The 26,612-nt window shown below is 38.6% G+C and overlaps 1 protein-coding gene across 1 annotated transcript; it reads right to left on the reverse strand.

Moving 5' to 3' along the window:
* Nucleotides 1–3,875: 3,875 nt before the first annotated feature.
* Nucleotides 3,876–24,506, reverse strand: LOC138171905 (C-type lectin domain family 1 member A-like). The gene is made up of 7 exons (XM_069101456.1): nt 24,384–24,506; nt 23,473–23,500; nt 21,469–21,567; nt 19,850–20,026; nt 17,225–17,376; nt 8,206–8,324; nt 3,876–5,697 (listed from the first exon to the last, which is right to left on the reverse strand). Exons 1-7 carry the CDS (start codon nt 24,504–24,506, stop codon nt 5,547–5,549), a joined length of 849 nt encoding a protein of 282 aa, XP_068957557.1. The 3' UTR covers nt 3,876–5,546.
* Nucleotides 24,507–26,612: the final 2,106 nt, after the last annotated feature.

Raw genomic sequence — 26,612 nt, forward strand, 5'->3', positions numbered from 1 at the left:
GGGGGGGGGGGGGGGGGGGGGGGGGGCGGTGCATACAGAGGGTACCGTAATGTAGCGTGTAGCGCAGGGGATCACCTTCACTACAGTAGGAATCTCAATAGGGCTTATTTTTGGGGGAGGGCTTATTTTAGAGGAATCTTACACAGTAAGGGGAGGGCTTATTTTTGGGATAGGTCTTATTATCGGGGAAACATGGTAGCTGTGGGGTTTAAAAAAATTTTTTTTAAATCTTTGATCTTGAGTTGAGATGGAGGGGAGTTATGTTGAAAGGTTACCTCTCTTCTTCCTGAGAGCTTCTGGGAAGGGATGATACAGAATGTTATAAAGAAGGGATTTTATTGGGTTTCCCTGAACTCATTGTTCTGCTGGCATTTGGATAGAGTAGGGATAATAGCTACTCTTGGCAGGTAGTAATAGACAGAAGTGTCCAGAAGTCCTTTCACAAACTGGGGCTAAGTATAGTTCGAAAACAGGAAACTCTCATAACTCTTCTTAGCCACAGTACAATGAAGCAAGGATAATAACATCCTCTTGTGAATGTCTTCCTCCCTATGGGTTGCTACAGTGCTGGAAGAATTGAGAGGCTTGTCTTCTGGTCCAGATGACCTTATCTCCTGGGAGTTTCATTATTATCAACTGTTTTGTGTGCAGGTGCATTGGGGAGGAGACACATCTGGGCCAAGATTCCTGAATCTAGATAAATGGAGATAAATGGAGAAGGGACTTTGGATTCATTGCCATCCAACCCTCCTTTCTATCCCCTCCTCCCCCCTCTTCCCACTTAACAGATGAAGAAATTAATTCCCAGAAAGGAAAAGTGATTTCCCCATGGTCACACAGGTAGTAAATGGCAGAGCGAAGGTTCAAAACCAGCTACTCTTGCTCCAAATTCAGGGCCCTTTCCACAGCAATATGCTGTTTCCCTTGTGAGGTGAGGTCAAACTTTGTCACTCGTGTTCAGAAAACAGTGTTCATAACTTCCATCACTGGCATTTAGAAAAATCATAGGTGATTTGTTTTGTTTGTTTTATTTTGAGTTGATTTTTGTTGTTTTCTTTCGTTTTCCCCCCTTTGGTTTTTTGCTTCTTCACTAGGTCTATGAAATATGAAGAGTATATACCCTACCCTCTTTCTAAGAATATAGGAAGACCTTATCTAATGACATGATTAAAGTACTCTGAACTCATTAAGATATGTGTGTATTGCTCCTCCTAGGCCCTCTCTCTTAATTGGGTGCTCCCACTTGAAGTTTGAGGTGAGAAAAGAGTGACTGGCTATTTATTCCCAGGATTCTAGGGGCAGGGCTGGTTTTTTTTTTAGTAGTTTTGTTTGTGAACTCCTAACCCCTTCTCCTGGGGCAGTATAGGACAATCAAAAAGTGTTAAGTCCCATTCCTGCCTCAGACACTTAGCAGCTATGTGACCTTGGGCAAGTCACTAAATCTCAGTCCATAAAATGAGGGAGCTGGTCTTGATGGCATCTAAGATCCCTTATAGTCCTATATCTATATATTCTTATGAACAATTGATTAACTTTAAGAAAATTGATTTAAAAAGATGATAGAAGTTGGTATAAAAAAATTCTTTCCATAATCCTAATGTACAGTATCCCACAAATAACTACAGGTCCCTGGGAAGAGTCAGCTCACAGAGTGCAATAGCAGTGACGCTTACTTAGAAGGTCTGCTTACTTTTACAGCAAAAAAGCAGCTCCAATGACTGGCTTTTTATACCTTGAAAGTCCTCCCTGGTTTTCATAGCCAGCATTCTTCTCTGACACCAGGGGTCACACTCCAGAAAGCCACCTCCCTCCTTTCATGACTGTCTTTGCCTGGCTAGATATTCTGACTTGTACTGATTTCTCTTATTCCATTGTCTGCTACTGGTTCTGCAATGACATGGTTAATGTTGTTTGTTGTTGTTTTTTGGTCATTCCAATGACCCTATTTGGGGTTTACTTGGGGCAAAGATACTGGAGTGGTTTGCCATTTCCTTCTCTGACTCATTTTATAGATGAGAAAACTGTGGTAAACAGGGTTAAGTGACTTGCCCAGGGTCACACAGTCTGAGGGCAGATTTGAAATCAAATCTTTCTAGCTCCAGAACAGACATTCTATCCAATGTGTCACCTAGCTATGGTTTATGTTAGGGATGTGGTAAAGGGAGAGAGAGGGGAGAGAAAAACAGAAGGGAGAGAGGAGGGGAGAGGGAAGAAAAATACTCTCCTCCCTCCAAGATTGATCCCTTCCCAGGAATCTTCATCTTAACCTGGAATCCCGTGCCATTTGATTGGTTCATCATTTCACTGGCTCACTGCTGAAATTCCTCCAGCTACTTAAATTCCCTCAGACCCTGGTTGACTTCTTTGCTGAGCCAAAGACCTATTCCCTTCTTGATCTAATCAAAGAGTTTTGCAGTTTGAAGAGATCACAGGCTACAGATCTACATGTTTAAACATTTAAAACTTCACACAATTATGCTTGTTACATAGAGGTAGGGAATGTGGATCTCCCTCAATTAATGTAATCAGCATAACTGTGTGAAGTTTTAAATTTATAAACGTGAATGTACATATATGTATGTATGTATGTGTATACACACACATATATTGCTTGCTTCTGTCAGTAATTTTCATATGTGTCAAGAAAGTGAATATTAGCAACTTCTGCCAATGGACCTTTCTCTAAGGAATCACAGTGTACTGAATGCTGGAAATATTACTCTATTTCTATGTACATTAAATACTGGGCTGTATGGGGTGTTCAGGAGGGACTGGCACCTCTGGTGTGAGGGCTTCCAGAGCCCTTTTCAGGGCTGCTCATCCACCTTTGGTGTCCACCTGCCACCCAACTCTCACCTGTGGTTCCAAGAAGCTGTAGCATGTGCTACACCCAGGTAAAACCTTCTCAGCAGCCATCTAAACTAAGCTAAGAGTAACTGATAGGCCTCTAATTTATGGGTGAGTTAGGGGGATGCTTACTCTAAGAATATGAAGGCTTCCCCTGCCAGAATGGGAGGATGAGAATTCATTCCAACAGCCATGAGGGCAGCTGAACAGGCACTGTGGAACTTCGAGAGCTTGGTCAGCCATTGATACCAAGGTCCGTTTCATCCCAGGCCATTGCCAGTCATCATGCTATCCCTATGTGATGTGATTAGTCCTCTTCAAAAACAAAGGACAAAAAACAATACTAAACACTAATATTATGATACAAACATCCCTTAAGAGTGCTTTTGGCCAACCTTCTTTAGATGACGCTAAGATCTCCTTGGTCAATGCCCCTTTGGACTAGACTGCTGCCTAAATGCCCCGCCCCCTTTCTCTGAATCACTTTGTGTCTGAGGTCAAAGCCCCATAGCACATTTCCTGCTATTGCAGTATTTACCTCCTGTATCCTGCTGATAAAACCTATCTACTGGTTTTGTGTTCTGAGGAAAAGAAAGAGCTAATTACTTATTGTGGGCCTCTTAGTCTATCAAAAGAAGGCCTGCTCCCTGCAGTTACCTTCTCAAATGATGACACCAAGATCCAAGAGAAGCAGAGTCCTTAAAAATAATTCCAGTTACTTGTTGCTTTTCTGTTATTTCTATCGAGCATTGTTCTTGCTCAGCCTATAACCAGGGCCACCTTTTCCTCAGTCTTAGCAGAATAATTTGCTTGAAAAAATAATATGTTATTCTCTTCTTCCTCACCTATTCCTCAGGACATAAGCTAATATTGTGAGTCCTCTTCTAAAATGTTAATTACAAGGAAGGAGAGTAAGTAGTCCAAGCTCATAGGAAATGTCTGTGACTGAGAAAGGAATCAATCTCATCTCTCTGTTCTGCAACTCATTATACAAACTCTCCTGGCTTTATTAAGTTAATTCTCCATACTTTCTTCAGGTAGGTTTAAGTTTATTTTAATTCACAGTTACATTTCTCTTAGGAGAATCACATCCAATTCACATTTGCAGGACGCTAACACTTGCATGCATCGACTCTTCCAAAACATGTGTTGGCAAGGTTTCATTAATCCTTCCTCATAAAATCTAGATACTTCACAAATTATCCATGTGTCTACAGATCTCTGGGAAAGGACTTTCCTCACATTTCAGCAGCTTCCCTACCTCTATTGACGTCCTTGGAGATCCTATAAGGACTAAAATATGGTTTTTGACCTTCCCCTTAGAATTTCAATCTGTTGTTCCAATATAGGCCTGAATACTTAGTATAATAGTACTGACGATACAGATTGTTTTTTGTTCTTCACTCTAGACATTCTCCAGGCAATCTTGTAACTAGCAAAAACAAGGTGAACTAGCAGACAACTTTTAGGGAACTTTTCAACTCAAAAAGGTTGTTGACTGAGTTCTTAAGTAACTTATGGAAGTTTCACCACCAACCAACATTTTCACTGAGAATTGACTTGAAACATCCAGGCTGCCTATTGGTCCCTATTGGGATCATGCACAGGGTTCTTTGGCTTGCCTCTATATGTCACTTTCTGTTGAATGGCATTCTCCTCATGTAGGAGCTGGGTCTTCCATCTCAAGGGTTCTTTTAACCTTTCCTGTGAGCTTGGAAAAAAGCCATTTGCCCTCTTTGGGACTAAGTGAATTCATTTATAACCTATCCTTGACAATCTGTCATGGGACCCCTCCCCTCACAGCAGAGGTCATGGCATTGAGCACTGAATACAACTGCAAATCGACCTCATAGTCAGTCTATATACACATATTTATTCTTGTACAAGTACCTGAAAGGACTGGTGGTAATTATCTAGTGGGAAAAGGACCTTAAAAGTCACAAATCCCCTGTAAGGAGAGACATCTGGAGACTTGTTTTCTCTGGACTCTCAAGTCCATGAAAGGAGGAAATGAGTCTTATTCCTTCCCATAGTGATCTAAAATAGATATCCTTGGCTGCTGTAGGCCTCAGATAAACTTTCCTCTCTGGAGACTTCTGGGGTAAATGAAAAATTCTTGGAATCCATTAGGGGTTTAGAGAATTGCAGTGGTTAAATGATTCTCAAAAGAGGAGAATCATTCAGGTATTACAAATTTCAGGAGGTGTATGTACCATGAAACAAAAACAAACAAAAAAAGGATCAATGATGGTCATTCTTTGGGGCACAGAATTTTCTCTAAATGGCATAACTTTTCTTCAAGAATTTCTCATTTTCCTTTTAAAAGTAGTAGGAATGACAGCAGAGTATAATGACAGCCAGTATAAATGGGAGATATTAGAATCTCGAGAATTAAAAACAAGCCCAGGTTACATAGGATGTGAGTCTAGGGCAGAATTAAGTATCAAAACTGGATTTTTCTATGACTGAAAAGTTTGTGCTTAAACCCAGGTATATAGGGCTGATCCTCCTTGGCAATTTCTATGAAAAAGATCTTTTTTTTTTTTTTTTTACTGGCCAGAGGGACCTCCTCTTCTCCTTCTATTCAGTGTTTCCAGTGATTCGGAGAGTTCTTGCCCTTTCTCCTGTGTGGCTTGCATCCTTTTTGGTTTGTAGATATGTTTGAAGGTCCATTTATCTCCATCTCTTCTTTAGCAAGATTATTCCAGCCATTCTGGCATCACTATTGCTGCTGTCCTCTGACATGCACAGCGCCTCAGCTCCTTACAATCCTTTGAGAAAGCCCTTCCATTCAATATGGTCACACAGTCCCAGCTCCTTAAGCTGCTGAAGTCAATGACAATCTCAAACCTGAGAGAGGAAAAAAAAGAATCAATCTTGGGTCACTCCAAATCACCAAAAAGTAGTTACGATCATAGAGAAGAAAGAGTCTGTCCCAAGCGCTCTTAATTCTTCTGATGGGGTCACAAAGGCTAAGGCTGGAAGTTCTACTTTCTGCTACATTTTACTGACCCAATTCTCTCCTCACACCCTGGTAAAATAGGATAGAATTAGCTATTGTAATCAAGATATAAAGGTATTCATCCAGCATCCTGTTGTGTACTGACCTATGGCAGTCACCCAGTTCTCTGTAGTTCAGCTTTTCCATCTCTAAAATAGGAATGATTGAACCTTCACTCTTCCTATCTCCTGGAAGCATATAAATGTGACAGTTCAGTATCTAACCTTCTCTGGACTCCTTGAAAGAAGAGTACACCAATCCAATCATTGCTTGAAATGGCATGGATTTAATAGGTAGCGGTTACATCTGAGTGTATACTTATACAGAGGGAGTTACAACTTCTGACTGACTGAGAAAATGCTGAACCACAGTGGGCGAGTGCAGAACGGAGACTCAAGATGGTTGGATAACCACTAGAGATGCAACTTTTGAAAGGCAAAAAGGAGATCCCCTGGAGCCTCAGACATGTGTGAAGCTGGGACCGAACATGTCATTTGACTTCTAACCTTTGCGACTTCAGAGATTGCTAAGAGAAGATTCCACTTGGTTGAGGTGATTTTTTCTCTTTGGTGTTGTTCAGCTGTTTCAATCATGTCTAACTCTTTGTAACCCCATCTGGGGTTTTCTTGGCAAGATACTGAAATGGATTGCCATTTCCTTCTCCAGCTCACTTGACAGATGAGGCAAACAGGGTTAAATAACTTTCTCAGGGTCACACAACTTTCTCAAGGTCTCATAGCTAGTAAGTATCTGAGACCATATTTGAACTCAGGTCTCCCTGATTCCAGATCTGGCACTCTATCCACTGGGCCACCTGGCTGCTCCTTGGTGAGCTGAATTCTTATCCTGCTCACAGCTACAAAGGTTCCTTATTCTTGTATATCTTCGGTGTAGTCTAACCTGGATAACTTCCCCAATTTCCATTTACTGCTTACTTTAATAGAGGTTTACTAGCTAATTGATGATTGTCATTTGTATAACCAGTGTTTGGTGGGGGGAGAAGAGGAACTAAGTTCCATTTGAGAGCTATCAGGGAAAGTGGCATTGATCATCACTGTGGAAGCACTGGACTTCAGAGAAGACAACCCAACCTGAGGATCACTGTTAGAATAGCTTCCACTTTTTTTTAAGTCAAAAGGAAAAGAAAATTTCTTGCAAAAGAAATGACCAGCAATCACTTGTATGAAAATATTCCAGCAGACACTCACCCATGTAGGAAATATGCGGTTGGCTAATGTAACAGAAAGAGAGCTAGACATGCATGGCATGGAAAGCTAGCAGAATTAAGATCTGGCCCAGCCATCTCCTAGGAAGACTGTCATTTCTGCTTTTGTGGAAAGCATGAGGAGCACTGTGACTTGGCTTTTTGTCCTTCCTTCACTTGTCTTCCAGAGAACAACTAGGCTAGAAATATATGTGCCACTCCCTAAATAGTGGTATTCTGGAGGACAGCCCAGGATCATTTTCCCTGATTACACAAACTGACATTTCAAATAACTAATACACCTATTTAATAAAGAAAACAGAAATCAGAAAAGTTATATAGGGGGCGGCCAGGTAGCACAGCAAGTAAGAGCACCGGCTCCAGTGTTGAGAAGACCTGGAGATCGAATCCCGGGCTCAGACACTTAGCACCCACCCAGAAACACCTGGCCGTGTAACCTTGAGCAAGTTACTTAACCCCAATTGCTTAGGGGCGGCCAGGTGGCTCAGCGAGTAAGAGCACGGGTTCCAGTGTTGGGACGACCTGGAGATAGAATCCCGGGCTCAGACACTCAGCACCACACCCAGAAATAACTGGCCGTGTAACCTTGAGCAAGTTACTTAACCCCAATTGCTTAAAAAAAAAAGTTATATAGATTAGAATTGGTCAAATAATACTCAGGAGTGTAAGAGCTCTTCAGCTGGAAGTAAGGTAAGATCTTGGCTCACAAAAGAAATAGAACAATCACCAAAGGGCAGTCTGCTTTTAACAGTATCTAGGTTGAAAGGACTAGAAATCAAGGGCAAATGTTGGAACTTAGTGCCCAAATGAGCTGAAGCTCCAGGAAATCTCTTTTTGTCATTCAAAAGATTGAATTTGCCTCTTATGCTCACTTCTCACAAAGACTTCAAATCCCCAGTCTCCAGTCCATCATTACCCAACATTCTCTCAACCAACAAGGATTTATGTCTGTCTCTACCCTATGCAGTAAAAATCACCCATCCTAAATGTACAAAGGTGTTATAAAAGGATTTCAAAACTTAACATTTTTTGTTCCATAATCATCTTCCCATAAAGTGAGATTTCCATTTCACAATGAATTCTCCTTCCTCCTTTCACCCTTCCCCATGTTACTGAGAGACTGGAGGCTTACAAGTCAGAGGAATGAAGAGATCCATCCATCCATAGCCAAGGATTGCCACTGCCATTGCGGGATAGCCCTGTCCAATAGGAGTAGAAAAACTGAGAGTAGCTCTGAGGCATCACAAATTCCTGTGAGGGAGACATAGAAAGTGGGGTTCTCTTTACCTTTTCTTTGTGCTGTTAGGGCGTACCAATCAAGCAAAGAAGGCAATGTAGTAATGAAAAATTCTCTAATGATGTGTCATTTGAGCCACCACATTTGGACTATAAACAGTTACTTTTAAAGTGCCTACTATATGCCAAACACTATGTTAGGGATACAAGTACAAAAAATGAAAAAAAATCCCTTCTTCCAAGGAGATCATATTCTAATTGGAAACACATGCAACATAAATATAAATTTGATAAATACAGATATATGTGTATATATACATATATGTGCATATACATACATATATTACACACATATGTGTATATGTATGTATACATATACACACATACACGCTAAAAGCAAGGTAGTTTAGGAGAAAAGGAATTAGTAGTTGAGGGACCAGAAAAGGCTTCATGTACAAGATGGTGCTTTAGCAGCTTCTTAATGGAAGAGCATGGTTCTATGAGGAGGTAAGGAGGGCATGCATTCCAGTTTTATGGGATGGCTAATGAAAAGGCAAAGAGCTGTCACAGTCCTTGATTTTCTACATGAGAAAGTAGAAATGGAATGAAAAAAAACAAAGACAGGAAGAATAACTTTGTCAAACCAAGTATAAACCATGTTATCACCAACACTATTGTGAAGCTTTCAAAGTGAAAACTATTCTCACATTTTTTGAGAGTACACCAACTTATTTGGGGGAGGGGGGAAAAATGTTATTTCTTTTTTTAGTTTTTTAAAATGTTTTCATTGATAATTTCAATTTCTTATATCACCATAGTTATTTCAGATGTCCTTCTCTTTCCCCCTCCCAGAGAGTCATATCTTTAGAAAGGAAGAAAAATCAATACAATAGATCAATACATTGAAAAAGTAAAAAAAAAATATGTATAGTGTATAACACCTGTGGGCCTCCAACTTCCACAAAGGAGTAGTTGGGGATGTCTTCTCATATCTCTTCATTTGAGTCTTGCTTGATTTTTGTGGTTTTGTTACTTTTACCTTCAATTTTCTGGTGTAATACATACATACATATATATGCTTTCCATTTACACTGTTGTAGTTACTGTGTATATTTTTTCTTGGCTCTGATTACTTCACTATGCATTAGTTCATGTAGATCTTTTCATGCTTCTCTGTATTCATCATACACATTATTCCTTATAGCATAGTAATATTCTACTATTCTACTACATTCATGTACCACAATTTGTTTAACTATTTACAAATTGATAGACATGTAGTTTGTTTCTAATTATTAACTATCATAAAAAGTACTTCTATAAATATTTTGGAGTATATGAGGATTTTTTTTCTTTATTGATCATTTCCTTGGGGAATCCCAGTTAGGGAGTCTCTGGTTGATATTTTAGTCATTTTACTTTCAAAATTTCTAATTGCTTTCCAAACTAGTCATGCCATTTCACAGCTCCATCAGCAATGTATTAGTGGACTTATCCTTCTACAATACTTCCAACATTACTGTTGCCATTTTTTGTCTTTTTTGCCAATTTTCAGGGTGTTGGGTAAAATCAGAGCCTTGTTTTAATTTGTATTTCTCTTATTGTTAGTGATTGGGATCATTTTTTTCATTCTGCTGTGAATATTTTGCAGTTCTTTTGAGAACTGCTTCTTCATATCCTTTGACTATCTATTAGGGAATGGTTATTAGTATACACACACACAAACACACACACATGTGTGTTTGTGTGTGTGTGTGTGGTTTATGTATCTTGAATGCCAAACCTTTATAGTTGAAATTTGAGAAAAAGATTTTTCCATATCAGATTTCAAACTATATTACAAAGCAGTAATAAAAACAATCTGGTACAGATTAAGAAATAGAGTGGTAGATCAGTGGAATAGATTAGCTACACAATACACAGTAAAAAAAAAAAAAAAAAAAAGAAAGGATAACTAATTGGCACAGTGGATAGAGTTCCAGGCTTGGAGTCAGAAAAACTCATCTTCCTGGGTCCAAATCTAGCCTCAGACACTTGCTGTGTGATTTGTTTGTCTCAGTTACTCATCTGTAAGATGAACTGGAGGAGGAAATGGTAAACCACTCCAGTATCTTTGCCAAGAAAACCCCAGATGGGGTCATGAAGAGTTGGACATGACTGAGATGATTGAACAATAGTAATATACTGTGTGATAAACCAAAAAATCCAAGCTTTGGAGGCAAAAACTTACTATTTCACAAAAATTGTTGGGAAAACTGGAAAACAGTTTGGCAGAAACTGGGTATAGACCATATATCACTCACACCATATACTGAAATAAGGTCAAAATGAGTGAAGAATTTAGACAAAAAGGGTAATATAATAAGTAAATTAAGGGAGCATAGAAAAATTTACTTATCAGATCTATAGAAAAGAGGACAGTTTAGAACCAAACAAGAGATAGAGAGCATTCCAAGATGTAAAATGGATAATTTTGATTACATGAAATTAAAAAGGTTTTGTGCAAACAAAATCAATACAGTCAAAATTAGAAGGAAACAGGGAGGAGGGGACAGGGGGGAGGGTGTATAATTTACAACAGGTTTCTCTGATAAAGGCCTCATTTCTCAAATATATAGGAAACTGAGCCACATTTATAAAAATACGAACCATTCCACAATTGATAAATGGTCAAAGAATAAGAAACAGCAATTTTCAGAAAAATAAATCAAAGTTATCAATAGTTACATAAAAAATGCTCTAAATCACTATTGATTAGATAAATAAAAATTAAAACAACTCTGAGGTACCACCTCACATCTATCAGGTTAGCCAACATTAAAGAAAATGGAAATGATAAATTCTGGAGGGGATATAGAAAAATAAGTACATAAATGCATTGTTGATGGAGTTAACGAACTGGTTCAATCATTCTGGAGAACAATTTGGAACTATGCTCAAAGGGCTATAAAAATGTACACACCCTTTAACCCAGCAATACTACTCCTAGGTCTATATCCCAAAGAGATCAAAGGAAAGGGAAAAGGACCTATTTCTATAAAAATATTTATAGCAGCTCTTTTTGCAGTGGCAAAGAATTGGAAATTGGGGAATGCCCATTAACTGAGGAATAGTTGAACAAGTTGTGGTATATGATTGTGATGAAATTCTATTGTGTTATAAGAAATGGTTGACAGGATGGTTTCAGGAAAATCTGGGAAGATGTATATGAAATGATAGAAAGTGAAGTGAGCAGGAGCAGAAGCAAAAGAACACAGTACATAGTAACAGTGATGTTGTAACAATGATCATCTTTGAAAGACTTAGCTACTTTATCATGACAACAATGTAAGACAGTTCCAAAGGATCCATGAAGAAAAATGCCATCCACCTCTGGAGAGAGAACTAATGAATTCTAAGCAAAGATTAAAGCACACTCTTTTCCCTTTTTCTGTTTTTCTTGCATTTTTATGCTTGTGTGTGCTTGCAAAAGGTCTAATATAGAAATATATTTTGCATGACTTCATATGCTAATTTACTTCATATTGCTTGCCTTCTAAATAGGTTGGAGAGGAGTAGGAGTGATGGGAGATGGGAGAAATTGGAGCTCAAAATTCTAAAGATGAATGTTTAAAAAATGTTTTTAATGTAATTGGGAAACATTTAATAAAATAAATAAAAATACAATGTAAAAATACTTCTCCCATTCAACCCTTTCCTTCTTATACTGGATGTATTAATTTTGTCTGCTTAGAAGCTTTTCAGTTTGCAAGTCATCAAAATTGTCTAGTCTATCTTTTGTAGTTGCTTCTATCTCTCATTTGATTAAGAATATATCTCCTGGGGTGGCTAGGTGATACAGTGAATAGAGCACCAGCCCTGGAGTCACGAAGACCTGAGTCCAAATTTGACCTCAGACACAACACTTACTAGCCATGTGACCTTGGGCAAGTCACTTAACCCAGATTGCCCTACTTTCCCCCCTGCAAAAAAAAATAATATATCTCTAACCCATAGCTTTGAGAAATATATGATCTGCTCTCTTGTAGTTTTTTACAGTATAATCTTTAATATTAATTAATATTTTCAAATATATTGTGGAATATAGTGTAACATGTTGGTGTAAGCCTAATTTCTGCCAGACTGATTTCCAGTTTTCCCAGCAGTTTTTTAATCAAATAAAGAGGTGTGTTTGTTTGTTTTTAACTAAAAAAATTATGTTTTTCACTTTATCAAACATTGGGTTATTGAGTTCTACTTTTTTCTGTTTCTCCCTTGTCTGGCCTTTTCTATTGATTTATCGCTCCATTCTTTAACCAATAGTGGTTTTCATGACTACTGTCTTATAATATGGTTTGAGGTCTGCAAGTGATATTTACCTTTTGTCCCTTCTTTTCATCATTTCCCTTGATATTGTAGAACTTTCATTTTTCCAAATGATTTTTTAAATTGTTTTTATCAATTTTTGTAAAGTATCTCCTTGGTAATGTGATTGGTATAACATTAAAGACATTAATTTTAATAACATTCTAATTTTTACTTATATTGACATGTACCACTGATGAGATTCCTCCAGTTATTTCAATTATTCTTTATTTCCTTAAGGAACACTTTGTAATAGAATCTATAGAAGTCATTTGTGTTCTTTGGTAGGTTAATTCCCAGATACTTTTTTTCATTTTATAGTTATTAAGAATGGGATTGCCCTTTCTATTATTGCTTATTGTGTTATATTAATAATGTATAGAAAGGCTATATATTGATGATATATTGTAGCTTGCAACTTTGCTGAAGTTATTAATTATCTCAATTATTGCTTCTCTATAGTTTCCAAGTAAATCATCATATCCACAGCAAATAGGGAAAATAATATTTCAATTCAATTCAACAAGCATTGATTAGGTGTTATTTAGCATGCTTGACATGAGACATACAAGCACCTATAGGAAATAATCCCTGCTTTCAAGGAGTTTATATGATACTAATTGAAAACAACAAGTAAATAGATAAATCAATATAAAAATATGCAAAATCAACACAAAGTAATCTGAAGTGGGAACACTAACAACTTGGGGAGTCAGAAAAGATGACATTTGAGATGACTTGAGATGCCAAGAAGTAAAGAGGAAGTTATCTTAAACATGGCGGGGAGGGGAGAACTGCAAAGGCACAGAGATGGGGGAGAAAAAAATGTTGTGTATGGGTGATATTGAGTAAAATAGTTTGACTGGAATTTAGAGTATATGAAGAAGATAAACAGCGTGAGCCTTCAAATATGGTCTGGTGTTAGAATGAGAAGGGCTTGACATGCCAAGGAAATTAATTTGTATTTTATCCTAAAAGCAATAGAGAATTAATGAAGCTTCTTGGGCAGGGAAGCATAATGGTCATACCAGTCGTATCAATTTAACAGCTTTGTGAAGAATGAATAAGAGAGTGGGTTAGCTAGGTGGCGAAGTGAATAGAGCACCGGCCCTGGAGTCAGGAGGACCTGAGTTCAAATCCGACCTCAGACACTTAATACACTTACGAGCTGTGTGACTTTGGGCAAGTCACTTAACCCCCATTGCCCTCCAAAAATAAAAAAAGAAAGAATGAATGGAAGAGAGAAGAGGTTGAATGTAGAGTGAAGTAAAGTACTTCAATAGGCCAGGTGAATGATGACAAGGACCTGAAGTAAGGTGGTGGCTGCTTGAACGAAGAGAAAAGGATGAAGTTGTGGAAGTGAAATCAGCAAGTGTTACAAGTGACTACATACAGCTGAAGGAGAGTATGGAGTTGGAGATGACTCATAAGCTATGAACTTGGGTGACTAGAAGAACAGTCCTATTTGTCAATAGGAAAAGGGAAGGTAGGAGGCAGGATGGACTTGTTTCTTGTGTTTTATTAGAATTGTATAGAAAGGCTGTTGATTTTTGATGATGGACTAAGTTAGACAAGTTAAAATAGCTAAGTTAGAAGGACCTGAGTTCAAATCCGACCTCAGACACTTAACACAAAAAAACTAGCCATGTGACCTTGGGCAAGTCACTTAACCCCAATTGCCCTCCAGAAAGAAAAAAAAAAGTGAAATAGCTAAGTTAAAGGTATGTTGAGTTTGAGATGCCTATAGGGCTGCTAGATGGAAATGTCTATAAGACAGCTAGACATGCAGAACTGTAGTACCGGAGAGATATGAGGACTTAACACATAGGTATAGGAGTTGCCTAAAAACAGATGATATTTAAACTCCTGGGAGCTAATGAGATGACCAAGAGACAGATTGTAGAGAACAAAGAGGGCCCAGACTAGGGCATTTGGCATATTGATACTACATATAAGGTATAGGACACAGATGATGATCCTGCAAAGGACACTGAGGATTGGACAGACAGCTAGGAGGAGAAGCAGGAGAGAACAATGTCACAAAATCCACAGTCAAGAATAGTCAGGTGTAGAGAGAGGGTGGTCCACAGTATAAGATGCTGCCCAGTGTTCAGTCAAGTGGTGAGCCCTAAAGTTAAGTTGTAAGGCATTGAGAAGTGCGTAGGAGGTATGAAAGTCAAAGTAATCAAGGTAGACAACTTTTTCTACCAAACATTTCTAATAAAAAAAGTGACTGTATCTATCTTCTTAACTCGATAAAGTATTTGTGGAAATATTATGCCCAAGCATCTACAGCATCCTTAATGAGAACAGAATAGACAGACTTTCATAATATTTATAGGAATTGATTTTTTTTAATCACACAATTGACTGAAAAGCGCAGACACTCTAAGATCCTTTTGCGATTATTAAATTTTTTGTTTATAACTTTTGGTTCAGAATTATAAAATGTCACTTTAAAACCTCTTTGTCAATAATATGTCTCTGATGCATGTAAAATTATATTAGACTCCCTGGGAAATGAAACAGTAGAAATAACTTTGCTCGATGATCTTTTGATTATTAATATCAACTGAGACAAAACAACAGAGATGTATGCTCACCAAAAGTGTTTGTCACTGTTATGTAGACTGGTACAGAGACTTAAGTGATGAGAAATTCCCTATAGGTGATGGGATCCTCCAGATGCTCCTTTTTGTGGATAACATTGGGCTTGTATCAAACCTCAAAACATTGCAGAGCCTCCTAAATGAAATCCATAGTCACTAACTATTTTATTAATATTAACTAACTATTCACCCAGGAAAAACTAAGTGAATGAAGAATGTCTATAGTCTAAACTATATATATATATATATATATATATATATATATATACATACACACAAACATATACATATATAATATGCAGTTGAATGGACAGCCCATAGATTTTAGTCATCAGTACATATACCTTAAGTGGACAGTCTGCAGATTTTATCCATAGATACATATATATCTTAAACAGATACTGTAGATGGACAATGAACTGGACTGAGAATTGAAAAGGAAGAAAACAGAGGGCTGGGTTGCATTTGGGGAATTGCACTGTCCTTTTAATGACCCAAGTTTCTGAAACTGAAACAAAAACCAATTTTGTAGCACAAGTCATTAGTAATAAAAAAAAAAATCTCTGAAGAATCAAAATTGGAGGCACTCAAAGGCAATGGAGAGATGAATGGTGAATGTGAGTAAACTCAAGAATTGTGCACAAGAATAGACCAAAAAATATATGATCAAAGAGATGTGTGACTGGAAAAGAAGAACCGGCCAGTTAGCAAAAGCAAGAGGTCGTCACCCTTGTAATAGCAAGAAGATTAAAGGGTGGATCCTCTGTGAAGAATTTATAAGAGAATGTATACATGTCATACAAAATATGATGTGGATGTTTTGATCTTTATACAGTTGGAGGAAGTATCCACTTTGATGAGATTACATTGAGAGATTTGTAGATAGACTAAAGCAGTAGTTCTCATAGTATGACCTAGGGATCCTTGGAGGTTCCCAAGATCCTCCTGGGATCTGCAAGGTCAAATCCATTTTCATAATCATACTGTTTTAAATCCTAATATGGTAAGTAACAATAAAAATAGCTGACAAACAAATGGTCTTTGGGGGTCCTCAATAAATTTTAAGAAGATAAAGAGATCCCAAGACCAAAAATTTTGAGAACTACCATACTGGAGTACTCAAAAAATAATGTCTATAAGTGGATTCTAAGGTCACAGATAGCAACAAATGAGACAGGTTATGTTCCATTTTGTCTTTTTATCTCAAATTTATGGAAACAGTGGAACTTGAGCTATGGCTTGAAGGAATTATAGGCCTTGAACATGGGGAGAAGGCAAAGGTGGCTATCTCAAGGAAGGGGAAACATCATTAGCAAAAGCAACGATAGGAGTATAGTGAGAGACACTAAAAATGTGTTTCTGTTTATTTGCCAGCCTGTGCAGTTATCAGCATATGTGAATGCTGTCTGTTTTAGATTGTAAATTCCTGGAAGACCAGACCATTCTTCCAGTCATTCTGATTTGCAACCTAAGAACCACTGGAAACTTTGCCCTCTCATTTCCCCTATACGGATTCTTAGTGTCAATTAATTATTGACATTAATACAGGAATTTTGACGATGAAGTTGTTCACTGTGATGGTCTATATTTTTAAGTCAATAATTTGTGGATTTGAGAAGATGGCTGTGGGTGTTTATAGAGCAGTCAGCAATCCTGCTTTTGCCCATATTAACCTATGCTATGATTCTCTTTCTTCCTTAACAAACCACTAGAGATCTGAAACTCAGACATTCTTCCAGCTATCAGATCTGGGGTTGAAATAGAGATCTTACTAGGTTTAATACCAGTCCTCATAGGAACCATCTTATTTATGCTGTGTTGAAGTGCTGGGCTAGGGAGTCTCCTTCTTAGATGCACCCACCGAAAGCTGCCAAAAGGACCGGGGTCTGGAACGTGAGGCTTTGTTTCTCTTTCTGCCTCAAGAATATTAGGAATAAAAAGCCGCAGACAAGCACACCTTACCAGAACGTCTTGCGTCTCTATCTTCAGAAGGGTGGAGTTTTCAGCAATGCAGAAACGTTCACAGCCCTGCCAAGTATTGCTTTCCTTAGAGAAACAGTAGCAACTCTCCTTGTGCCACTTCCATTTCTTTGGGCAGGGACTACATGGGTGTTCTGGGAAAGAATCCAGACATTGTATGGGTTTGATTTGTTTAGCTGTACTCCTCTCACTTTTTTTATTTTTACAATGGAGTTTTCTAGGGAGGAGAGAGGATGAAGAGTGATCAGGAAGTAACAGTGAAGTAAAAGAAAAAAAAAGCAATGATAAAGCATTTTGTTTCTTTTCTCAGAAGAAAGAAGTCAGAAGTAAATTCCTCCTCCAAGTGACTGTCCCTACACTCTTAAAGTTAAATTGTGTCTCAATCAGATAATCAGTCCATCTATCAAGGAGACTTAAGTATTTACTATGTGAATGATCACTGGGGTACAAAGTTAAAAGTGAAACAGGACCTGCCCTCAGAAGCTTACGGTTCTAAGAAGTTCTAGATAACACCCTCTTATTAATTTCCCAAATTACTTCATACCCATCTGCTTTCCTAGACTTTCTGAAATTTAGAAACATTATTCTGCAAGCTGAAGGACTTCATGCTTCCTGGAGCCAAATCAACCTTCCTCTTCCTTCCCTTATACTCACTTTCCCCCTGCCCCTTTTTCAGTTTTTTAAAAATGTTTTTGAAGAACACAGGCTGTCGTTCCTTTCTTTGTATTTCCAGTGTTTAGCATAGTGTCTAGCACATAGTAGGTGCTTAATAAATGCTTACATGGCTCTGATTTTTAGTTGATTTCTATTTGGACAGGGGTTTCTAGTAGAATCGTCACAGGGATATGTCCTCGGCCTTATACTACTAAGCCTTTTTATCAATGACTTGGACAAAGGTGTGATTATAATTTTACAGGTAGAAGAAATCCAAAAGAATGTTGTTAGCTGTTGGATGACAAAATTAGGATCTAAAAAATTTCTCAGCAGGTTAGGATGGGTCAAATAAAATTAAATGATTTTAATAGAAACATATGAAATTTCCTGAATTAATATTAAAACTAATCAACTGTACAAGTATGAGATAGAGGAGCAATTAATATTTTAAAAAACAACTGTGGGTTTTAGTGAATTGAAAGTAGACTGAGTTAACATCAATCAGTTCAAAGAAGCAAACATGTTCTTAGGTTGCATTAAGAAAAACAAAGACTCCAAAACATGGAAGGTTATAATCCCATTGTACTCTTCCTTCTGACTAGACAACTTCAAGAGAAGGTGGGATGACTTATCGATAAATAATCAATCAATAAACATTTATTAAATGCCTTCTATGGCTAAGCATTGGGACACTGTGCTAAGAGCAGAAGGGGCAGCTAGGTGGCCTAGTGAATAGAGTGCTAGGACTGGAGTTAGGAAGACTTGAGTTTAAATTTGATCTCAGCACTTAGCACAGTGCCTAGCACATAGTAAGGGCTATGTAAATGTTGGCTATTATTATTATTAGTTAGTATTTACATTCAGATACAATTAAGCTTGATGGCCTTTTCCAGCTCTAAGATTCAGGCATTTTAACATAGAAAAAAAATTATTAAACAGCAAATCATCAAAGAAAAACTCCTGAATGTTGAAACCTCTGTCCCAAAGCACATTGGTATGAGATTTTCTTCTTACTGGGGGAGATGAAGACTCTCCTCTATGCCAGGGACAGGGTTGCAGGGAGCTAGTGAGAGGCAGTAGAGCTCCAGCCTTCACCAGTCCCTTTTGGGACTCTACAAGAGAGAATCTGTGTTGAGTCCCCACTTTGGGATTCTTCAGGGCCAGTTCCCTTGGGTAACTTTTAGCTTGGTGAGAGAAGGTGGAAGAGGCCAACCTCACTTCAAGCCGATGAAGATAAACATAAAGACAAGCACCTACTATGTGTGCCAAGAACTGTTCTAAGCTAGGAATACAAGACAAGATAAAGAAGATAAAGAGTGGAGCAGGCAGTCCTTATCGCGTCTCTACCCTCAGCTTGTCTACTAGGGACCTTGGGGAATTTCCCTTAGGGTGAGATCCAGGACTGTCTTTCTGTTAAGTTGAGCTATCTTGCTCCCAATGAGAACTTCCTCATTCTGTATTGTCTGGTATATATTCTCCCATATATACCCTCTCTGATTTCTGTTTTTCGATGATATGGATAAATGAGCTTCCACTCATTTATTCCCCCTCCCCCCATTCACTGTGTGTTCACTGTGGAACTCATATTAGGTAGGAAAGGAGTCAAACTTTGGGTACACGGCTTGGGGTCCTCCTTCCTCCCCCAAAAGAAAAGCAATCCAAAAGTTAGATGGAACCCAATCATATTCCCGAGATGAACAATATTTAAGGGAGCAGATAGATACAGTTCTAGCTATATCCCCCTCTCTCTGAGAATTCCCTCTGGCCTCAACTTCCTGCTTCCCCTCTCTCCAGGAACAAAAGTATCCCTTGGAGAATGGTAAGGAGAGAAAAGTTTTGAGATGTCTATTCTTCCTCAGCCTTTGCCGCATGTAGGCCTCTCTACAAATGTGGGGTTCACCACTTCCTTTCGCTATAGTGCCCTATTATGCAAACAAATAACAGGGGACTTACCTCCAGTTTTGTTATAGAGCTCCCGACAGAGCTTTTTAGCCAAGTGCAGCAGAGAATCTGTGAGCTTTCTGTTCTGGGCCTGGAGAGAATGTAGCTGTCTAGAAAAGTTTGCCAGTCTTTCTTCCTTTTGAGTGAGAATATCCCTCTGGGTGACTGAGAGTTGGTTGATCTGAAAAACTGATCCACTGACATGGTCAGAATGTGTATTGGAAATGCCCCTATCACTATATATCACTTATGTATAGACTTCCTTGCTCTACTTTCTGTATCCACTGTCTACCCACCAGAAAAACCCAGGTTCTCACTAAATACTTATATGGGTGATATAGATTGCCCCCTGTGCTCTAAAATGGATTAGGGCCTGGGGCAGAGTTGTACTGGTAAATATTTAATATTAGACTTTCTGTATACATGATACACTTTTAAGTTTAAGCTGCATTTTTATATATAACATTTTTCTCCATCACTTTCTTTAAAAATCAATCAATAACATTTATTAAGCACCTACTGTATGCCAAGTACTCTGCTAAGCCAGGAATACAAAAAGAGGGAAAAGACAGTCCCTGCCCTCAAGGAACATAGAATCTAATGGGGGAGATAGCATGAAAACAAATATATACAAAGCAAGTTATATACAAGTGGGAAAAAGGAAATAATTAACAAAGGGAAGACTCTGGAGTTAAGGGAGCTTGGGGAAGTCTTCCAGTAAAACATGAGATTTTAGTTGGTATTTAAAGGAAGCCAAAGAAAAGATGAGATTTTTAGTTGGGATTTAAAGGAAGCCAAAGAAGTCAGTAATGAGAATGAAGGAGGGAAAGTAGCCAGAGAAAATGCCCAGAGCAGAGAGGTGAAGTATCCAGTTTGTGGTGAGGCCAGTCACTGAATAGAAGAGGATGTGTTGGGGACTAACGTATAAGAAGATTGAAAAATAACAGGTGGCTAGGTTATGAAGGGCTTTGAATGACAAACAGAACATTTCATATTTGATCCTAGAGGCAATAGGGAACCACTGAGTTTATTGAATATGGGGGATGGAGATGAGAGAAGGGTTTGACATGATGAGATCTGCACTTCTGAAAAATCACTTTAGTGACTGAATGGATGGATTTGGGTGGGGAGAGACCTGAAACAGGCAGAGCCACCAGCAGTCTATTGCAATAGTCCAATGCATGATGTGATAAGAGCTTGCAACAGAATGTTGGCAATATCAGAAAGGAGAAGGGGGCACATTTGAGAGATGTTGCAAAGGTGAAATTGACCAATAGATTGGATATTGGGAGTGAAAGATAGTGAGGAATCCAGGATGACCCCTAGATTGTGAGGCTGAGGGATTGGGAGGATGGTGTTACCCTCTATAGTAATAGGGCAAGTGGGAGGAGGGGAAGAGTTTAGGTGGAAATAAAATGAGTTTTGGACATATTAACTTTAAGATGTCTACTGGACACCCAATTTGAGATAGTCTATACAATCAACAAAACAATGAGATTTGCTGATTTGTTAGGTGTAAATGTTCAGATTAAAAACTTAACAGCTGACTCTAGCCCCTAAATCTTCATCATTTACATCTCAGGGCAAACCCTAGACCCCTAGCACAATCCTGGGTTTGAGTATATACTTACATTCAAGTCCTAATACTCCCAATCCAATCAGTAACACCAGGCACAAAGTCAACAGAATTAGAGCGACTGGGCGCCAAGATGGAGAAGTAGTTGGGTATCCTAGGAAAACAAGAAGAATCAATGATCAGGAGAACCTATCTTTCTTATTTTTTTCCTGGAACTAATTTATCAATAACCAAACTCTATCAAACAACAAATATTTAAGTGACTATTACCCACCAGGCACTGGTAGAATTGGAGAACATAAAAAACACAAATGGAAATAGTCTTGGTGCTTAAGGACAATCAGTGATACTAACATAGCCTCCTCATTGAATTGTTTAGCTTCAGTAGTCAGTAAGGCTAAAAGATACTCATTCTATTACTACATAAAGCCAGACCCTCTCCTAAATCTCTTAATGTCATGAATTAAGCTTTATATTTGTGTGTGTGTATATATATATATATATATACACACACACACACACACATATATATACATACGCTTAATTTATATTATGTTATATATAATATTATATATGTACATTTAATTTATATTTATACATTATATATTTAATCACAGCTCTGTGATCATAGGCTCAAGAACAAGAGCTATACATCCTTAGAGATGGTTTAGTTAATTAATCAATAAGCATTTATTAAGCACCTACTACATTCCAGGCACTAAACTAGACACAGGAAATACAAATAAAAATGAGCTAGTTCCTGACTTCAAAGAGCTTCTATTCTACTTGAAGGATACTACAGAGTCATAGATGAGTTAATAAAGTACAATGGTGGGGGAAGACCAGAAATTTACAAGTGGTGGGAATAAGAAAAGATCACTCAGAAGAAATAGAACTTGAGTGGGAACTTTACAAAGGGAGGTTGGGTTCAGAAGATAGTATTCCAGGTATGGAGGGCATGCTGTTGCAAAGTGATGAAGACAGAAAATAGAATATTGTGTACAAGGAATAGCAAGCAGAGTAGTTTGGTTGTAGGGACAGGGGGTATAAAATAGAGTAATGTATAATCAGCCTAAAGAAATAGTCTGGGATCAAGTTGTAAATAACTGAGAAGTTTACATTTTAATGCAAAGGCAATGGATGCCACTGAAACTTCCAGGACCAAGGAGTGAAGTGGTTGAACCTGCATTTTATAAATATCAATTTGGCAACTTGCTGTATGGCAAACAGACTGGAGAGGAGAGAGAGATTATATATTTCCAGACAATTTTTAAGTCTGTTATAGTAGTCCAGAAAAGGGGTGATGAGGACCTAGACTAGGGTAGTTCTGGTGTGAGTAGGGATAAAGGGATGAGGGTGAAGGATGGCAGCTGTGGTAGAACTGATAAGACTTGATAACCAACTGAACTTCGAGGGTGAGTCTGACCCTTACTATTAAGATGAAGAAAGAGCATCCTGAAGAAGTGAAATGATTTGTTCGAAGATACCGCATACAATGTAGGAGAGCTGAAGCCAAATCCTTTTTTTATTTTTTATATTTTATATTTTATATATTACCATTATACCATTGTGCTTGCTTGGTTTTGTTGGGGTGTCAAAAGTGAGACACAAAACATACAGAAGTCATTATCCCTTTCCTTTGAGAATTTGGAATTTAAGTGGATAAAGACAACAGAAATGAACTACATTAATGGGGGGGGGAGGGCGGAGGGAGGTTCTAGTTTTCAGGAACAACCTTTCTCATGTGACCTAGTCATATTTCCTCCTCCTCCCTATAGCCCCCTCCCTCCTTCCCTGCCCCTTTTCTGGAACTTTCCACATCTGAAGTCTTCTATACCTATTAGCTTCCAAACCAGAAAAGTCTAGCTTCCCAGTTTATTAGCTGTGATGACAGAGGCAAAGAAAGCAGTGAAGGACACCATCCTTCCCCTAAAAACACTTGTGTTACCTGGATCCCTGAAATGCTCTCATGGATACAACGGTGGACTCAGAAGTCTTAGAAAGAGCGTAGTGACAAAGTCACCAGCCTCTAGAAAGAACATTGTACTTAGTACAGTACCTGGTACATAGTAGGTGCTTAATAAATGCTAATTCACCAACAAACTGGACTCTCTCCTTCTGCCATGGCTTGAAGGCCATCAAGCCCAGGGCTCTCTGAAAAAATCCTTGGGTGAAGCTGATCTTTTTTCCTCCCACTTTAGAGGTTTCATTCTTGGGCCCAGTGGGAGATGTTGCTCAACAGTCATAGTTTCAGATGTGCCAGCTGCTACCCCCAGGGAATGCTGCTCTCATGCCTTTCCCTTGTTGCCCCGGCTTCTTGTTCCATATTCCTTTGGATGTCTGCACTTAAGGCATGTGGCAATCCCCCTGAACGCAACAACTAGAAAGGGATATTAATGAAACAATTTTTTAAATTTAAATGAAATAAAAGGGTCTATTACTTTTAGCATTGATTAGCTCAGCTATTAGGTCAAGTTCCTTGAGTTTCAATAATGGAATTATTATAGTACTATCTTTGCAAATGTTAAGGGGACACACAAACAATACTGGAATTATTTAAATGCAATAGGAATCAATCAGCAATAGGACCTTTACTTACAAAAGTTTTTTGTTGTTGTTGTTTTTTGGAGGGGGGGGGGAAGGCAGGACAATTGGGGTTAAGTGACTTGCCCAAAGTCACACAGCTAGTAAGTGTCAAGTGTCTGAGGCTGGATTCGAACTCAGGTCCTCTGACACCAGGACTGGTGCTCTATTCACTGTGCCACCTAGCTGCCCCCCCCCCTTTTTTTTCCAGGCAGTGTCAGTTGAGAAGCATTTCTTATGGGCTGGACAGCACTCATGCTAATGTCTAGGGGTACAAAGAAAGACCAAAATTGAAACAGGTCCTTGTCCTCAGGGAATTCACCTTCTCATGGCAGAGATGCCATGGTACATATCTCATATGCCTATGGCATAGGCACATGGAGATACCTTGATAACTAACTCCAGACAAGACACTTTGTATACAATGTAACTGGGAGGTAATCTCGGAGACAAGTTACTAATCGTGAGGGTAAGAGGAGGGGGAATGGAGACAGGAGACTGAGAGTGCATCTTGCAGAAATGCTAAGCGTTGAGTCTGGAAGGTAGCCAGGGAACCAGAGAGGAGGAGGGAGAGCATTTCAGTCACGGGGAATAGATAGTGCACATGTGTAGACAGGAGATGGAGTTTCGTGTATGAGGAACAAGTAGCTTAATGTAGCTGGATCAGAGGCTACTACACCTGGATTGTAGCACAGAGGGAAGAGCAAAAGGTGGGAAGACCACAAAAGTAGAATTCTTGCACATTGTAAAGGGTTTTAAATACCAAATAGAGGATTTTTAAAAATTTGATCCTGGAGGTAATAGGGAACCACTGGCATTTATTGAATTGGGAAGGAGGCTCACATTATAGTACTTGGATTTTAGTAAATACTACTTTGGCAGCAGAGTAGAGGATAGTTTAGAGTTGGCAAGGAGACCAAATATTTGAAGACTGATCCAACCAGACATATATCCAAGGTTAAGAACTGGGCAAAATGATTTATATAATTCATCTAATATTGATGTTGTGAAGTTTTATCCTAATTAGCCCAGAGAATTATACTAATTTTGTAACTTGCAATGGATCTTTAATTTATGTCCCATGATAGTAATAATGATACAATTCAGGGAGGCTAGGTGGCATAGGGAGTAGAGCACCGGCCCTGGAGTCAGGAGGACCTGAGTTCAAATCCGGCCTCAGACACTTAACACTTACTAGCCCTGTGACCTTGGGCAAGTCACTTAACCCCAACTGCCTTCCAAAAAGCAAAAAAAAAAAAATATGATACAATTCCCCTTCCTGGGGTTCCCCCTGGGATAGTAAAAAGAAATTCATCATGTCTCATAGTTATATACATAGATAGGTCAAAGCTTTCCAGGATCATTTGGAAGGAATCATCTTTTTTCCGATTACATTTTAGATTCCATTCTACTCTGATATTTTCCTCCCCTTCTTTATCCAGAACTTACTCATCCTTGCTATAGTTGATATGACTCTTAGAAGTTTTCCAAAGTAGGCTTAGTGCCTAGTTCAGCTTGGACCTTTTGTCTTTGGAAAGAAGTATAGGGTCAGAATTTCCCTGACTCCCCCCCTGCCCCACCCCCACCCCCACCCCCTGACTAATGTTTTTACTCCCTCTGTGTTTTCTCCTTAGGCTGAGTTTAATGTTCTTCAAGATTGTTCCAACTTTAATGAGGTCTCTCTCAAGGGGTTCCATCCCGGAACAAAGCGGCTTTTCATGTGCTGAAGCTGCCTGGGAGGTGCCTCTGTTTGGCTTAGCTTTAACTGGATTTTATGTTTTAGAAGGAAACTCCCATACTGTTTACCAAAGCATGTTTGGCAAAAAGGTATGGACAGGTCAAAGAATGATATAAATATCCTGGAGAATAATAATATATGTATATAAATAGTCCTTTCCTGTATCTCATTGCTTAAAAAAAAGTCTATCATCAGTCTGAAATTAGAAATATTTCCTCTTTGTATAGAACTTGCCAAATATTGTGTTCTCCTGGCATAAGATTCTCAAGGTCACTTCCATACAGCAGTGAGAATCAGAGTGAGTAGGACATTAGTAAAGGAAGGACTATGTGAAAGACCATGACAGTATCTGCCTACACATTGTAGGATAATTTCCCCAGACTTTAAATAATGAATTGTATTTGAATCCTAGAATTGTAGTTATTTTGTATCTACAAGGAGTCTGCTTCATTCATTAGAAGAAAATCCAGAACATCTTCTGCTCAGACCAATGCTTGGATGCAAGGATTCCATGAGGAGCTGAAAGTTTGAATGAGATGGAAGAAAATAGAGAGCCACATGGAAAGGGGAGTTTGAGGTGTTCTTGAACTGTTGTGAGAGGAGCACCATAATGGGGTGCTTTGATGCTAAAGGACACGGTCCATTGTACAGGAGATATTGGTATGCCAACTGTACTTGGTTCATCCAAGTTCCAAGAAGACAAGGACCCACGAACTCCACTAGGCAATAGAAAAAGCTGGCAGCCCAAAACTGAAATTAAAGTCAATTAAGGATTTTCAATAAACTTCAGAGGTAACCAGTAAGAGAAAACTGGGGAATGATGAATAAACTTACCCATACATTGAGAACTAGTTTATCTCCTTCTAAATTTTCTCCTA

The sequence above is a fragment of the Petaurus breviceps genome, unplaced genomic scaffold (genome assembly GCF_028583685.1).
Source record: "Petaurus breviceps papuanus isolate PSGF00001 unplaced genomic scaffold, PetGlider_PUasm1.0 470, whole genome shotgun sequence".
In the NCBI taxonomy this organism is placed as follows: domain Eukaryota; kingdom Metazoa; phylum Chordata; class Mammalia; order Diprotodontia; family Petauridae; genus Petaurus; species Petaurus breviceps.

What these genes read in the sequence shown, in the direction of transcription:
- LOC138171905 (XM_069101456.1), bottom strand. Translation starts at nt 24,506, where the DNA reads ATGCACTCTCAGTCTCCTGTCTCCATTCCCCCTCCTCTTACCCTCACG. An exon ending in GGGAGTATTAGGACTTGAAT is followed by an intron (nt 20,027 to 21,468) that starts GTAAGTATATAC and finishes TCAGTGGATCAG; the next exon opens with TTTTTCAGATCAACCAACTC. An exon ending in GCTCTATAACAAAACTGGAG is followed by an intron (nt 17,377 to 19,849) that starts GTAAGTCCCCTG and finishes ATTCTTTCCCAG; the next exon opens with AACACCCATGTAGTCCCTGC.